The sequence below is a fragment of the Salvelinus fontinalis genome, chromosome 3, assembly GCF_029448725.1.
Source record: "Salvelinus fontinalis isolate EN_2023a chromosome 3, ASM2944872v1, whole genome shotgun sequence".
Classification (NCBI taxonomy): Eukaryota; Metazoa; Chordata; class Actinopteri; order Salmoniformes; family Salmonidae; genus Salvelinus; species Salvelinus fontinalis.
Genome location: NC_074667.1, coordinates 43688107 through 43704665, shown reverse-complemented (window position 1 = coordinate 43704665; position 16559 = coordinate 43688107). Strand labels below are relative to the sequence as shown.

The 16559-nt window shown below is 44.1% G+C and overlaps 1 protein-coding gene across 12 annotated transcripts in view; it reads right to left on the bottom strand.

Moving 5' to 3' along the window:
- Positions 1 to 1856: 1856 nt before the first annotated feature.
- kcnab2a (potassium voltage-gated channel subfamily A regulatory beta subunit 2a) overlaps positions 1857 to 16559 on the bottom strand; it is a 141639-nt gene continuing 126936 nt past the window's right edge. For 11 of the 12 annotated variants that reach the window (XM_055916485.1, XM_055916472.1, XM_055916473.1 and 8 more), the window contains 6 exons: positions 15567 to 15652; positions 15143 to 15263; positions 12570 to 12664; positions 10548 to 10668; positions 8991 to 9079; positions 1857 to 5903 (listed from right to left, as the gene is read on the bottom strand). In XM_055916485.1, coding sequence (XP_055772460.1) covers positions 5814 to 5903; positions 8991 to 9079; positions 10548 to 10668; positions 12570 to 12664; positions 15143 to 15263; positions 15567 to 15652 — 602 coding nt within the window. In that variant the 3' untranslated portion in view covers positions 1857 to 5813. Of the gene's footprint in view, positions 5904 to 8990; positions 9080 to 10547; positions 11791 to 12569; positions 12665 to 15142; positions 15264 to 15566; positions 15653 to 16559 lie in introns of those variants that run through there. The other variant, XM_055916489.1, reaches the window with a different exon arrangement.

The window sequence follows — 16559 nt, the reverse complement described above, 5'->3', positions numbered from 1 at the left end:
CTGGTCCGTGAGTTTTGGTGGGCAGCCCTCTCTTGGCAGGTTTGTTGTGGTGCCGTATTCTTTCCATTTTTAAATAATGGATTTGATGGTGCTCCGTGGGATGTTCAAAGTTTCAGATATTTTTTTATAACCCAACCCTGATCTGTACTTCTCCACAACTTTGTCCCTGACCTGTTTGGAGAGCTCCTTGGTCTTCATGGTGCCGCTTGCTTGGTGGTGTTGCAGACTCTGGGTCCGTTCAGAACAGGTGTATACAGTTGAAGTCGGAAGTTTACATACACCTTAGCCAAATACATTTAAACTCAGTTTTTCACAATTCCTGACATTTAATCCTAGTAAAAATTCCCTGTCTTAGGTCAGTGAGGATCACCACTTTATTTTAAGAATGTGAAATGTCAGAATAATAGTAGAGAATTATTTATTTCAGCTTTTATTTCTTTCATCACATTCCCAGTGGGTCAGAAGTTTACATACACTCAATTAGTATTTGGTAGCATTGCCTTTAAATTGTTGAATTTGGGTCAAACATTTCGGGTAGCCTTCCACAAGCTTCCCACAATAATTTGGGCTCATTTTGGTCCATTCCTCTTGACAGAGCACAAAAAAAAGGCACAGTCAACTTAGTGTATGTAAACTTCTTACCCACTGGAATTGTGATACAGTGAATTATAAGTGAAATAATCTTTCTGTAAACAATTTTTGAAAAATAACTTGTGTCATGCACAAAGTAGATGTCCTAACCGACTTGCCAAAACTATAGTTTGTTAACAAGAAATTTATGGAGTGGTTGAAAAATGAGTTTGAATAACTCCAACCTAAGTGTATGTAAACTTCCGACTTCAACTGTATATATACTGAGATCATGTGACACTTAGCTTGCACACAGGTGGACTTGAACTAATTATGTGACTTCTGAAGGTAATTGGTTGCACCAGATCTTATTTAGGGGCGAAATACATATGCATGCACCACTTTAAAAATAAATAATAATTTCACTTCACCAATTTGCCCTATTTTGTCCATATGTCCATTACATGAAATCCAAATTAAAATCCATTTAAATTACAGGTTGTGATGCAACAAAATAGGAAAAAGGGAAGGGGGATGAATACTTTTGCAAGGCACTGTATATATTTGGCGTTTTTTTCAGAGCAATCACTATACAAATGTGTTTAGTTTTACATAATATACAGTCAATTATTAATTTGTATGTCATCTGCTCTTACGAAGCCATCAAAGGCAATACATCACCCATCAAAACCAATCCATGTATCTATATAGTGTAGGAGAAGATGATGAATCCATATCATACAATGTAAAGCGCTTTGAGCACCTGAAAAAGTTCTTTATAAATCCAGTCCCGTATAATATGTCTATTGCAAGTTAATCTTGGTTAGTCCGCTCAGATGTTCGTAGTCTGTCCACCAGAGATACATTTTCAGTAAATGCAGTAGTTATGTTTGATGTACATATGAATTGACTTGTTATACACATTGGTGCTATTGTGCTTTAATCTACTGTATGTTGGCCAGTAGATTAACTACATTCTGTTCAGTACATTTGTTTACCAGTGTTTGATTGGGCAATTTTGATCCATATCCTCAATGTTTAGTTCACACCTTTGGATTGCAGTGAATCAGGAACCATATGACCCGAGCAGATAGTTGGCTCATCCCGGTAATATTATACAGTACTTTGTTTGTTTTTACATGTATAAAGTGCTCTTACATATATTTATATTTCTGTAGTATATATTGTATACAGGTCAAGACCATGGACAGGATTTTCTAATCAGGACACCCAGTTCATAACCCATAAGATAAAAACAATCAATGAATGAAACAGACACATGGAAGTGTTGTTTTTCAAATTCATATTTTTTCCATTGTCATTTTATTAAAGACCAAACCTGTACATTTTGTCTAAATTCAGATTCAAGCACAGTGCAGTTAGCAATGCCCGCAAATGAAAATAAAAAAGAATGAAAAGGCAGAGGTGATCACAACCATAACTATATACAAAAAGGTCAAACTATGTACATACAAGAGATATGACAATGCATACACAATACAAATAAATTGCTTATTTTTGTCAATCTTTACATTGATACAATATTAACAGAGGAAAATGCAGCATGGTGAAAAAAATAAAAATCCTCAGCTTTAAAGGCCAGAACATAAACAAATGATCTCTAACATACAGCATTCTGTGAGATGAGCGTCATTTATCTGCAGGTCTAATGTCATAGCGGTCTGAGCTGATAGTAACATCAATACTATATGTTACAGTGGCTGTGTGGAGGGAGCACTGGACAGATCAAAACACACTGGAACAGAGACCCTAACCGTGCAATGATGAGTCTACTCACTAAACAGCCCGACTTACACACACACACACACACACACACACACACACACACACCACACACACAGAGGTCCTAGATCACCAAGGGTGACAAGCAGGTACTCCTGAAAAGGCTTGAATTGACCAGGAGATGGTAGGAGCAGCCCAAGGAGTGCCAGTTCTACTGTGAACACAATGCAGCCAATCTATACGGACAGTAGTTCATCATGTGTGGTGTATCAATGCTGTTTAAAGTCAAACACAGCAGGGACAACAACCTTTAGTAGGATATTACTATATTCAGATCAAATTCTGCTAATAAAAACCCATTGTGCTTTACTAGTACTCATACTGCTTTCCTAGACCAATATGCCAGTAAGGAGCAAGCCAGAAAATTGATGAGCTCTGTGGTTCTCATCACCCTCTACAGGGCAGCCTAGAGTTGCACTCAACACCATCACAATTATCACCAGGCAAATCAGTGCACAGCTCTGTGCATGTACATGTCAAATTGAATTGATATTGTGACAAAGACCACCAAAATACATCCATGGAAAACACTCATTGTTGTGGCAATGCCTTTGAGCTATTTTATTTATTAAACATTTGTGCTGAATGTTTTACAGTCATTTCCCTGCTGAAGACAATAAGACAGAAAATCATGAACAAATATTAAACTGAGAGTTCTATTTTATTGAGAAAACCACATTGGCCTTTTCTACTAATTCACTCAGACATACATTGCCAGACACAGCAAATCAAATGTACAGTTTATATTTAACTCATAGATGCTAAAAACAAAGGAGCATTTGTTTCCACTATGCCAAGTATTTGTTGTCTGACCAGAGGATCTAGCAAAGCATACACACCTGTTCACTTTGCCTGAGAAGCATCCAAACCTCACCCACCATTACATTTAGTCATACTCACTGACACTACCGTACTATACAACTGTAATCATTGAATCTGAGAATGAGATGTTAGCGAGTATTCCGTATATTTCCACTTGTAAGCATGCCCTTGCTTGTCAGAATAATCCCCATAGGCTGGGGGACGAGGGCTCATGCTGGAGGATGTATGTATCACATGATCTCCACTTTGTCTCACAGTAAGAGGACCCAACAGCTAGAGTGAATACTGATCCAGGGCAGCGTCAGATGTCTTCAGTGTGCAATGTATACGATTATTGAAAATGTATTGATTATCATCTGCCATCTGAAAATAAACGGATCATTCCATAAGTAGTGTACAATGCATGTGTACTGTATATGTGGGTATAAGCATAGAACAGTATGGTCAAGTGATTATGCTGTACACGTGAAGAGAGTCCATAGATAATAAGCTAGATAGTACGCGTTTTAAGTCGGTCGCTATACTCTTCCAACAAGCGACAGACACTTAGATGTGTTGCTGAAAGATGTTGGAATATCTTTGACTCAAGCCACGTGACAATGTCTTGGTTGGACATTGGACATGTCCCCATCCACACATGAAAGAAAGACGTACACATTAAATACATCTTACTAACCAGGTATACAAACAAGTACACACATTCCCTGTTCCAATCCCTGAGCTGCTGTCACAAACCAGCCTTTTCTTCCTAGTAAGCCTCGCACGCATATGTTACACGTCAGTCTTCACTCTGATTGGGCAGGAACAGCTGCCACTAAAACCAATGAGTCTTTCCATATACCAGGGACTACTGTCTCAAGTCTTGTTCACAACTTGCGCCCTTTGTGCTGATCTTGTCCATGATCTGATTGTGTCCACATTTTCTGAAATAGATCTACACATGGTATTAAAATGTGTCTCATATCCGTCTACTGTGTCCGCAGATTTCCTGGTCCCTCTCTGCATGCAAATGATTTGACAGTTATTATTTCAAAATAATATGTATTCATTTTAAAACACATAATGATGCCATAGGTCAATGTTGTCACCTGTCATGATTTTAAAAAGCAGAATAATGATAATTTAAATGGTTTCTCTTTCCAGATCTGTCTACACTTGTAAGATATCCAGACACAATGCGTGCCTGACTACCTCCAGAGTTGGTCAGGAAGATCACAATTCGTCTTTTAGTCCATCTACACCGGTCTGACAATGTAGGAACAATCCGAATGTGGACAAGATCAGGACAAAGGATTCATATCAGAACGAGGCATAAACGGGGCTCAAGACCAGTCTGTGCCCTGATGGCCAATGGCAACTATGGGCCTGCTGTCTCAGCCCAGCACAGCTCAAAATGAGCCTAAATAAGGCAACGCACACACACACATTGAGCACAATTTAGGTAATGTGCCATTTTCACGAGAATTTGCTCTAAAATGACTAATAAAGAGGTCTGTAAAACTGACTGAGTAGCACAATTAAGACCATTACGTCTGATGCAGTTACCGTAAAACTTCAGAAAGTAACACTGCCACACAAAGGTAAATACAGATACAGCCATAATTTACATGGCCAGTAATTAACCCTTTCTATGGCAATCAAACACTAGCCTGCTCAAGGTTCTTATTGACAGATGACAGGCCTGGCGCACGAGGAGCAGAGCTCAGAGCTCAGAGCAGAGCTAAATCCTTCCACTAGGGGGCAGTCCTACACCCTGCTCCACCTGGCTGGTGCAGTTAGTGCAGCTCAGAGGTGGGACTCAGACTAGGGGTTAGTCAGAGCATCAGGATCAAGCCTGGCAGAACCAGCACTGTGGAGACCAGATTGACTGAGGGGAACAGATAGGAAACTGAAACAGGAGAGAAGATTCTGATTCTACACTGAAATGACTGACCATGAGTGAGATGGTTTAGTTATTTCATCCTCTCACATGTTCAATAACCTCTCAATGACTGAACTGTACAATACTAAAGTGCTGATTGTTCTGCCTGCAAGGAGGCTGGTACACAGATTATGTAGACAACACAAATAAAACAGATGTTTAAGAGAAACTGTTATGGACATGTACAGGCAATTGGAAACAGAACTCCAAAAAACAAATGTGTTGCTATACATGTGCAACAGATTATTTGTTGTATATTTGTAAAAACTTAAAATCCATTGGTAAGCATTCAGTATTTAGATTTTATTCCCCCAAAAATAAAATAATATCTGTCTGCCAAGCAAGCGTGTGCTTTTTATTTTTAGAAATAATATTTTCTTCGGTTTTTAAACTGCAGCTTCGGCTGAATTGTATGTATAACAGATTCATCTAGTTAACCCCTGTTCTCTGTATTTTTTCTATCTATCCTTCCTTCCATTGCGGAGGTCACGTATCTATTTGATCATCCTTTTCTTTTCCCTGTAAGTAAAAATGATGCTCCCCAGGGTGGCCGAGGTGGGGCCAGACTCATGCGCCGGGGTCTCATTCAGTAAAGCTCAAGCAAACAGAGGATCAGGCAAAGGTGGGGCATGGACCTGCGCTGCAGTCCTGGTGCAGCCCTGGAGCAGCCCTGGCTGACTGGCGCGGTGGCGAAGCGTTAGGAACGGTAGTCCTTTTTACTGTACGGCTTGTTCCCCAGGATGCTATCTACCTCGTGCGTGATGGAGGAGGATAGTTTGGGAAGAACCTGCAGGAGAAATTACAGATGCATTGAAGGACACAGAGAAGGCAAGATGGTAGTGGTTCACTTGTAAAGATTACACATACTTCGTACCATTTGTATATATACACTGCTCAAAAAAATAAAGGGAACACTTAAACAACAAATGTAACTCCAAGTCAATCACACTTCTGTGAAATCAAACTGTCCACTTAGGAAGCAACACTGATTGACAATAAATTTCACATGCTGTTGTGCAAATGGAATAGACAAAAGGTGGAAATTATAGGCAATTAGCAAGACACCCCCCAAAACAGGAGTGATTCTGCAGGTGGTGACCACAGACCACTTCTCAGTTCCTATGCTTCCTGGCTGATGTTTTGGTCACTTTTGAATGCTGGCGGTGCTCTCACTCTAGTGGTAGCATGAGACGGAGTCTACAACCCACACAAGTGGCTCAGGTAGTGCAGTTCATCCAGGATGGCACATCAATGCGAACTGTGGCAAAAAGGTTTGCTGTGTCTGTCAGCGTAGTGTCCAGAGCATGCAGGCGCTACCAGGAGACAGGCCAGTACATCAGGAGACGTGGAGGGGGCCGTAGGAGGGCAACAACCCAGCAGCAGGACCGCTACCTCCGCCTTTGTGCAAGGAGGTGCACTGCCAGCGACCTGCAAAATGACCTCCAGCAGGCCACAAATGTGCATGTGTCAGCATATGGTCTCACAAGGGGTCTGAGGATCTCATCTCGGTACCTAATGGCAGTCAGGCTACCTCTGGCGAGCACATGGAGGGCTGTGCGGCCCCACAAAGAAATGCCACCCCACACCATGACTGACCCACTGCCAAACCGGTCATGCTGGAGGATGTTGCAGGCAGCAGAACGTTCTCCACGGCGTCTCCAGACTCTGTCACATGTGCTCATGTGCTCAGTGTGAACCTGCTTTCATCTGTGAAGAGCACAGGGCGCCAGTGGCGAATTTGCCAATCTTGGTGTTCTCTGGCAAATGCCAAACGTCCTGCACGGTGTTGGGCTGTAAGCACAACCCCCACCTGTGGACGTCGGGCCCTCATACCACCCTCATGGAGTCTGTTTCTGACCGTTTGAGCAGACACATGCACATTTGTGGCCTGCTGGAGGTCATTTTGCAGGTCGCTGGCAGTGCACCTCCTTGCACAAAGGCGGAGGTAGCGGTCCTGCTGCTGGGTTGTTGCCCTCCTACGGCCTCCTCCACGTCTCCTGATGTACTGGCCTGTCTCCTGGTAGCGCCTGCATGCTCTGGACACTACGCTGACAGACACAGCAAACCTTTTTGCCACAGTTCGCATTGATATGCCATCCTGGATGAACTGCACTACCTGAGCCACTTGTGTGGGTTGTAGACTCCGTCTCATGCTACCACTAGAGTGAGAGCACCGCCAGCATTCAAAAGTGACCAAAACATCAGCCAGGAAGCATAGGAACTGAGAAGTGGTGTGTGGTCACCACCTGCAGAACCATTACTTTTTGGGGGGTGTCTTACTAATTGCCTATAATTTCCACCTTTTGTCTATTCCATTTGCACAACAGCATGTGACATTTATTGTCATTCAGGGTTGCTTCCTAAGTGGACAGTTTGATTTCACAGAAGTGTGATTGACTTGGAGTTACATTGTGTTGTTTAAGTGTTCCCTTTATTTTTTTGAGCAGTGTAGTATTGTATGTTGCCCCTGTAATGTGGACATAACATTTGTATATATAGTATTGTATGTTGCCCCTGGTAATGTGGACATAACATTGTATATATAGTATTGTATGTTGCCCCTGGTAATGTGGACATAACATTGTATATATAGTATTGTATGTTGCCCCTGGTAATGTGGACATAACATTTGGAAACTAAATATCAAAAGCACTGAGGGAGAACACACATATGCTGAACACACACACACACATATATGCTGAACACACACACAAAAGCCCACGCCCACACACACAAAGTACAGCCGTTACAGCTCTTGAACACAATGCCACACTGAATGTAGTACATAATAAATGAGAACACATAGAAGGTTCTGGTTCACAAATCCCACTTCGACTGAAATTTGAAATGTTTTGCTTAATAAAAAGGGCCATAAGGGACAGCCATTTTAGGAATGTGACATCATTGTTATGGACTCGAAGGGAGTTAAAAATGTTGATTATCAAAACACATTGACAAATTATGCAAATCTACACACTTTCTCTTGCTCAGACACACCCACCTGGACCCTCACTGTGTGGTCTCACCTGGACCCTCACTGTGTGGTCTCACCTGGACCCTCACTGTGTTATCTCACCTGGACCCTCACTGTGTGGTCTCACCTGGACCCTCACTGTGTTATCTCACCTGGACCCTCATTGTGTTATCTCACCTGGACCCTCACTGTGTTATCTCACCTGGACCCTCACTGTGTTATCTCACCTGGACCCTCACTGTGTGGTCTCACCTGGACCCTCACTGTGTGGTCTCACCTGGACCCTCACTGTGTGGTCTCACCTGGACCCTCACTGTGTTATCTCACCTGGACCCTCACTGTGTTATCTCACCTGGACCCTCACTGTGTTATCTCACCTGGCGCCTCACTGTGTTATCTCACCTGGCGCCTCACTGTGTGGTCTCCCCTGGACCCTCACTGTGTGGTCTCCCCTGGACCCTCACTGTGTGGTCTCCCCTGGACCCTCACTGTGTTATCTCCCCTGGACCCTCACTGTGTTATCTCCCCTGGACCCTCACTGTGTTATCTCCCCTGGACCCTCACTGTGTTATCTCCCCTGGACCCTCACTGTGTTATCTCACCTGGACCCTCACTGTGTTATCTCACCTGGACCCTCACTGTGTGGTCTCACCTGGACCCTCACTGTGTGGTCTCACCTGGACCCTCACTGTGTGGTCTCACCTGGACCCTCACTGTGTGGTCTCATCTGGACCCTCACTGTGTTATCTCACCTGGACCCTCACTGTGTGGTCTCATCTGGACCCTCACTGTGTGGTCTCACCTGGACCCTCACTGTGTTATCTCACCTGGACCCTCACTGTGTTATCTCACCTGGACCCTCACTGTGTTATCTCACCTGGACCCTCACTGTGGTCTCACCTGTATTGCTCCTATATTCTCCATCAGCTGGTCGGTGCTGGACGCCCCCAATAGGACGGAGCTCACCCCTTCGTTCCGTAGGCACCACGCTGTAGGGGACGGGTAAACAGCAATGACACCCCAATATACTACACAAACAGGTCTTTCTCTCCCACATAACCCTGTCCCTCCCCACCAGTGCCTCAAACATACTAAACACATATAGACCTAACACCAACATGCTAGACACATGTATTGTATAACACTGCATCATACGTGTCACAAACACCTAATCATGTCTCTCCACAAAATATAACTACTTGACATGCACCCCAGATACAACAACACAAACACACACAATTAACATAACCTACCCTTCCTGAACATACACACCCAGAACACAACCCCACCTGTCTGTCTACACTAATCTAGATCTGGAGATGTGATATTGTCTAAAATGATTAGTGTACTTCTGTACGGAGACGTTATGCCAGTGTGTTCAAACACTGTGTGGGATTAGAACCTCCAGACACACTGGTGATGATGAGACACAGTCCACTTCCAGGAACAGGTCTCACCCACCAAATCTCAGGCTTTCCCAGGATTTAACTTAAAAACCAAGGATCCTCACGACAGGATAGGTGTAGTAGATTACATGTATTTGTCAAACAGATGACAGGGATTATTCACTCACAGGCCAAGGCTGCGTTTTCACGTTCTGGAACGTTCAATTGAACGAAAACAATTCTGTACTGAACGACCAGTTGAAAAACGAGGAGGGTTTGCGTTGTGGGTTGTCAGCATAGCCACGGCCCCCTTTAAATACGTCCCTCATTACTTCAAGCCACACCCCGCCATACCCACCAAACAGAAGAAATGTAACTCAGTCTGTTCAAGATCATACCAGAACGTTTTGGGGAAAGGTGTTGTTTTGTACAAACTGTTCCGCAATGTAGCAAACGTTCAAGCGAACTGAACGCACCTTAGGCCAATGCCATCTATGACATCACACAGCTACTTTAAACATACAACAGCCCTAAAGCTAGGCTATCAAGTGTGTAAAATAACAGGCTTTAGGTAACTAACGGGTCAAGCCAGGAGGTATTTTTTTCCCAATGTAGCGACTCTCGGGTGACATAGAATGGTGGTCCTGGGACAGTCTCCCTCTCTCATCTGCCACGCTTTAATAGCCCTCCACAGAGCTGGGAATCTGTCAACAGGCTCCTTCCCTCTCGCTCCATTCGGCTCAGATTTATGTCTGTGATTCCATGTTACTGCTGACGTGGGGAATAGGGACACTTGCTCGTCGTATATACACACACACCCCAGTGCACGCGACAGTAAACTCAACAACAGAATCAGTAGCAAGTCATTACCACTGGCTTGATAAAGCTGACTTGGGTTTAGGAAAAGCATCCTGGCTGCTCTAGCGTCTAAGAACTAGATTACCACAAACAGACATACAACACAATACAGACAAACATTCTCACACACAAACCAACAGCTGATAACCACCAGAGGGACGAGGAACGGACAGACAGACAGAGAGAGAGAGAGCGGCAGTGTGTGTCGGCGTACCGATGGCGAGCTGGGGCAGACTGCAGCCCAGCCGCTCCGCGATTGCCTGCAGCTCTTTCAACTTTGCCTGCTGACGCCGGCCCTCCTCGCTCAAGATCTTGTCCTTCAACCACTGGTAGCCCTGTTGAAACAGCACACCTGCTAAAAAACACAGCCCTGCCCAACATTGAGGCACTGCACCACCTGTGTCGAGCAGGGCCTGCTTTTAGACACGTGACTCTGTTTGGTAGACCAGGGCCTGCTTTTAAACACGTGACTCTGTTTGGTAGACCAGGGCCTGCTTTTAAACACGTGACTGTTTGGTAGACCAGGGCCTGCTTTTAAACACGTGACTCTGTTTGGTAGACCAGGGCCTGCTTTTAAACACGTGACTCTGTTTGGTAGACCAGGGCCTGGTTGTCAACACTCATCTATTGTACAGCCCCCAGCAGGCAGAGAGGAGGAGGACCCTCTCTGGCTCATCTCTGCCTGGTCAACTCTGGCTCATCTCTCACGTTTCACACACATACAGTGCAAACACACGTTTGTTCCAGGATCTAAATAAATGTATAATTCTTGTTGCGATTGTGTATAATTCCTTTTAAACACTAAAACAATTGTTATTTTGCAAATATATGAATGTACAGTCAACATATTTCAACAGGCTAAAAGCAACCTTGACAAAGGGATTTAATTTCCTGTGTAATAGCCTGTGTAATCCAATGACAAGATCAGGAACAAGCAACCCATCAGTGATTTGATCAGCCACCCACACTGTCGTTGATCAGGCGCCAACACCACAACATACGAATTAATGATCCGTATGCAAAGCTCTACTCAGGAGAACATTATCCACGTAGTTAGATGGAGAAATGGTTTCCTTAACTGTACAGGGTTAAAAGACCATAGCAACCCTGCATGCTTCTGCAACAACACAGGCACAGAGTAAGCCATAGTTTCTGAATGTGTGATGCAGTATATGCATGTTGCTGTCATTTGATCTCTGTGAGTGTGCATGCACGTGCCTCTGTGTGTGTGTGCGCGCGCGCGTGTGAGTGTGCATGCACGTGCCTCTGTGTGTGAGTGTGCATGCACGTGCCTCTGTGTGTGTGTGAAATGTGAGATAAGATGCTTGTGTTGACACCACCAAATAACTGCTGGTGGTGGAGTTGCTACAGAGTTGGTAAACAGAATGCATACACAGAGTATGTCGTCACAGGGCACTCAAAAACAAACGCATCTAGGAGACACCAAGTTCTAGAACCTGAAAGACACAGAAAACAGCCGTTAAGACAGGAACCAGCCAGGATAAGAAGAGGGCTGGGGGAGAAGAGGGGCTGACATGAGACCAAAGGAGAAACCAAAGAGGGGAATAGGGGGTCAGGAGTGGGGTGGGGGAGAAGAGGGGCTGACATGAGACCAAAGGAGAAACCAAAGAGGTGAATAGGGGGTCAGGAGTGGGGTGGGGGAGAAGAGGGGCTGACATGATACCAAAGGAGAAACCAAAGAGGTGAATAGGGGGGCAAGAGAGGGGTGGGTGAGAAGAGGGGCTGACATGAGACCAAAGCAAAAACCAAAGAGGTGAACAGGGGGCAGGAGTGGGGTGGGTGAGAAGAGGGGCTGACATGAGACCAAAGGAGAAACCAAAGAGGTGAATAGGGGGTCAGGAGTGGGGTGGGGGAGAAGAGGGGCTGACATGATACCAAAGGAGAAACCAAAGAGGTGAATAGGGGGGCAAGAGAGGGGTGGGTGAGAAGAGGGGCTGACATGAGACCAAAGCAAAAACCAAAGAGGTGAACAGGGGGCAGGAGTGGGGTGGGTGAGAAGAGGGGCTGACATGAGACCAAAGCAAAAACCAAAGAGGTGAACAGGGGGGCAGGAGAGGGGTGGGTGAGAAGAGGGGCTGACATGAGACCAAAGCAAAAACCAAAGAGGTGAATAGGGGGTCAGGAGTGGGGTGGGGGAGAAGAGGGGCTGACATGAGACCAAAGGAGAAACCAAAGAGGTGAACAGGGGGGCAGGAGAGGGGTGGGGAAACGCTACCTTAAGAGAGGCGCGGGAGTAAGGTGGTACCCCACTGTCGTATTTCCCTGAGATGATCCCACAGGCCAGCGGTGACCATGTCATCGCCCCCACACCTGAAAACATGGGAACATTGGATCAGCGCCGTCACCATCACCACTCAGTCCAAATATGCTGTTCCGTCTATACTAAGTTGTCCAAAAATAGGAGACAGGACAGCATCCGGTATTTACCAAGAAAAACACAAAATTGACAAAGAAACCTTTGGTAGAGGGAGCATACTTATATCTACGCAATCATAGAATTACATATTAGAGTTACAGTTGAAATCGGAAGTTTACATACACCTTAGCCAAATACAATTAAACTCAGTTTCACAATTCCTGACATTTAATCCCAGCAAAAATTCCCTGTCTTAGCTCAGTTAGGATCACCACTATATTTTAAGAATGTGAAATGTCAGAATAATAGTAGAGAGAATGATTTCTTTCAGCTTTTATTTCTTTCATCACATTCCCAGTGGGTCAGAAATTTACATACACTGAATTAGTATTTGGTAGCATTGCCTTTAAATTGTTTAACTTGGGTCAAACGTTTCGGGTAGCCTTCCACAAGCGTCCCACAATAAGTTGGGTGAACTTCGGCCCATTCCTCCTGACAGAGCTGGTGTAACTGAGTCAGGCATGTAGGCCTCCTTGCTTGCACACACTTTTTCAGGTCTGCCCACAAACTTTCTATAGGATTGAGGTCAAGGCTTTGTGATGCATGCTTGGGGTCATTGTCCATTTGGAAGACCCATTTGCAACCACGCTTTAACTTCCTGACTGATGTCTTGAGATGTTGCTTCAATATATCCACATAATTTATTCCTCATGATGCCATCTATTTTGTGACGTGCACCAGTCCCTCCTGCAGCAAAGCACCCCAACAAGATGATGCTGCCACCCACATGCTTCACGGTTTGGATGGTGTTCTTCGGCTTGCAAGCCTCCCCCTTTTTCCTCTAAACATAACAAATGGTCATTATGGCCAAACAGTTCAATTTTTGTTTCATCAGACCAGAGGACATTTCTCCAAAAAATAGGATCTTTGTCCCCATGTGCAGTTGCAAACCGTAGTTTGGCTTTTTTTATGGTGGTTTTGGAGCAGTGGCTTCTTCCTTGCTGAGCGGCCTTTCAGGTTATGTTGACATCGGACTCGTTTTACTGTGGATATTGATACTTTTGCACCTGTTTCCTCCAGCATCCTCACAAGGTCCATTGCGGTTGTTCTGAAATTGATTTGCTCTTTTCGCACCAAAGTACGTTCATCTCTAGGAGACAGAACACATCTCCTTCCTGAGCGGTATGACAGCTGCGTGTTCCCATGGTGTTTATACTTGCATACTATTGTTTGTACAGATGAACGTGGTACCTTCAGGCATTTGGAAATTGCTCCCAAGGATGAACCAGACTTGTAGAGGTCTACATTTTTTGGGGGGAGGTCTTGGCTGATTTGTGATACAGTGAATTATAAGTGAAATAAATTGTCTGTCAACAATTGTTGGAAAAATTACTTGTGTCATGCACACAGTAGATGTCCTAACCGACATGTCAAAACTATAGTTGTTAACAAGAAATTTGTGGAGTGGTTGAAAAACGAGTTTTAATGACTCCAACCTAAGTGAATGTAAACTTCCGATAATTGTATAATAATGATACTATACTGAACAGAAATATAAACGCAACATGAAACAATTTCAAACAGTTTACTGAGTTATAGTTCATATAAGGAAATCAGTCAAGTGAAATAAATTCATTAGGGCCTAATCTATGGATTTCCCATTACTGGGTAGCGGTGCAGCCATGGGTGGTCCTGGGATGGCATAGGCCCACATATGGAACGTACCGGCAAATTCAGACAAATTCTTTAAAACAACATTGTAGGCACCTTATAGTAGAGAAATTATCATGCAATTCTTTGACAACAGCTCTGGTGGACATTCCTGCAGTTAGCATGTCAATTGCATGCTCCCTCAAAACTTGAGATATCTGTAAAATGTGCAGTTTTGTCACACAACACAATACCAAAGTGGCCTTTTATTGTCCCCAGCACAAGGTGCACCTGTGCAATGATCATGCTGTTTAATCAGCTTCTTCATATACCACACCTGTCATGTGGATGTATTATCTTGGCAAAGGAAAATTGCTCACTAACAGGGCTGGAAACAAATTTGTGCACAACATTTTAGAGAAATAAGCTTTTTGTGCATTTTAACAATTTCAGGTATTATTTATTTCAGCTCGTGAAACATGGGACCAACACTTTACATGTTGTGTTTATATTTTTGTTCAGCGTAATCATTTAAAAAGGTAGACTCAGCTAAATGACATTTGCTACGAGTGGCACCGCAGATATTGTTATGAGCAAGATGCAAGACAAAGTCACACACAGTATCTGCGCATTTGCAGGAGCTTGCTTCATTTTTAACTTTGTGTTTTAAGGCTCTTAGTTGTTGCAGAAATTGACCCACTATGCTGTTTACTTTGTTCATCTGTCATATTGCTGAGTCTACCTTTAATAGCTATCTCAGTGTCCAGACCAGCTCCACTCACCTATCTTATGGAAGAGCTCTGGCAGCTGCACCTCCACCTTCTCCCTCTGGAACATGTGATACTCAGCCTGCTCACAGATGGGAGGGATCTGGTTGAACTGCCGCGCCACAGAGTACGCCTCCTACAGGACACACAGGGAACAGCAGCGGTTAGCCTGAAGAGTACTGTACAGTAGGCACTGGCTAATCAAAGCATGAACAATTTCAGGGATTTTTTATTTCAGCTCAAGAAACATGAGACCAACACTTTACATGTTGGTCCCATGGTTGTGATGCCAATCAATCAATATTATGGAAGTCATGGTCAGAATATGTCACAGTCAGTGAGAGGATGTTATAGTGGTGTCATGTCATTGCCAGTGGTGAGACTGGGTCTGGGCAGAATGATGACCGGAAGGAGAGGAGGCTGTGTGTGTTTGTCTCACCATGATCTCCATGGGGCTCCAGCGGGACGTGCCCCAGTACATGGCCATGCCCTGGTTGATCACATGGGTCATCGCCCGCACCGTCTCTGTCAATCAGAAATAAAACAATACACACGCACACACTACAATGAGCAGAGAGACAAATGCTGTGTAGCGAACTGTTCTGATCCAAAGTAGAGCAAGTCAGTCAGACATGAGCAAGTCATTTACAGTTTGCCCGATGGCCATGTTTGAGCTTGTGTGCAACAAAAACAGAAAGCGCAAACACAATGAGGATAAGAGAGAAAGAGAGAAAGAGAGAGAGTAAAAGAGTGATTAGGAGAGCCTGTAACATTAACACAGCAGCAGCACCACTCTCTCCCTCTCTCTGTTCTGTCCTCAGGCTAGTGACAGAGAGGTGCACCAGATGGCCAAAGTACTTCTTCAGGTACAGGTTCAAACCTTTCCCTGTGAACTACTGCAGTTTATCAACTGTTGAACTCCTAAAAGGGCAGATGGGATTAAACAAAAGAAATGGATAAATCCAAAGCTCATGCATTTTTTTTTTTTTACATACCAGCTATCCCTGGTTCAAGAGAGGCAGAAATAGAATGACAGGAGTAATGTTAGGTACAACAACAGTGGAGATGGTCTGTGTCAGGGCAGAGTAACAGTAACAGGGACAGTCTGAGGGGGTTGTAACCTTCCTACTGTAGCATGGCCCATAGAGGACACATGAATACTGTATGACAACGGGAGAACACACAGAGTACTCTGTCATTTAAAGGTCTTCTGCAAACTTCTCTCCAACATTCTATAGGATCGTGCAGTTCGGGTTTTAAAACAATGTGTTGTAAAACAACACATTTCACTGCACCTATCCGGTGTACAGCATGTGACAATAAAACATATATTATAAAAATTAAAAATAAATTAAAAAAGTGTTATTTTTTGCTCCAGCAGTTTTCACTCATATTTAACATTCCCCAGGGCATTGGGAAGCAAGCCAGTAGG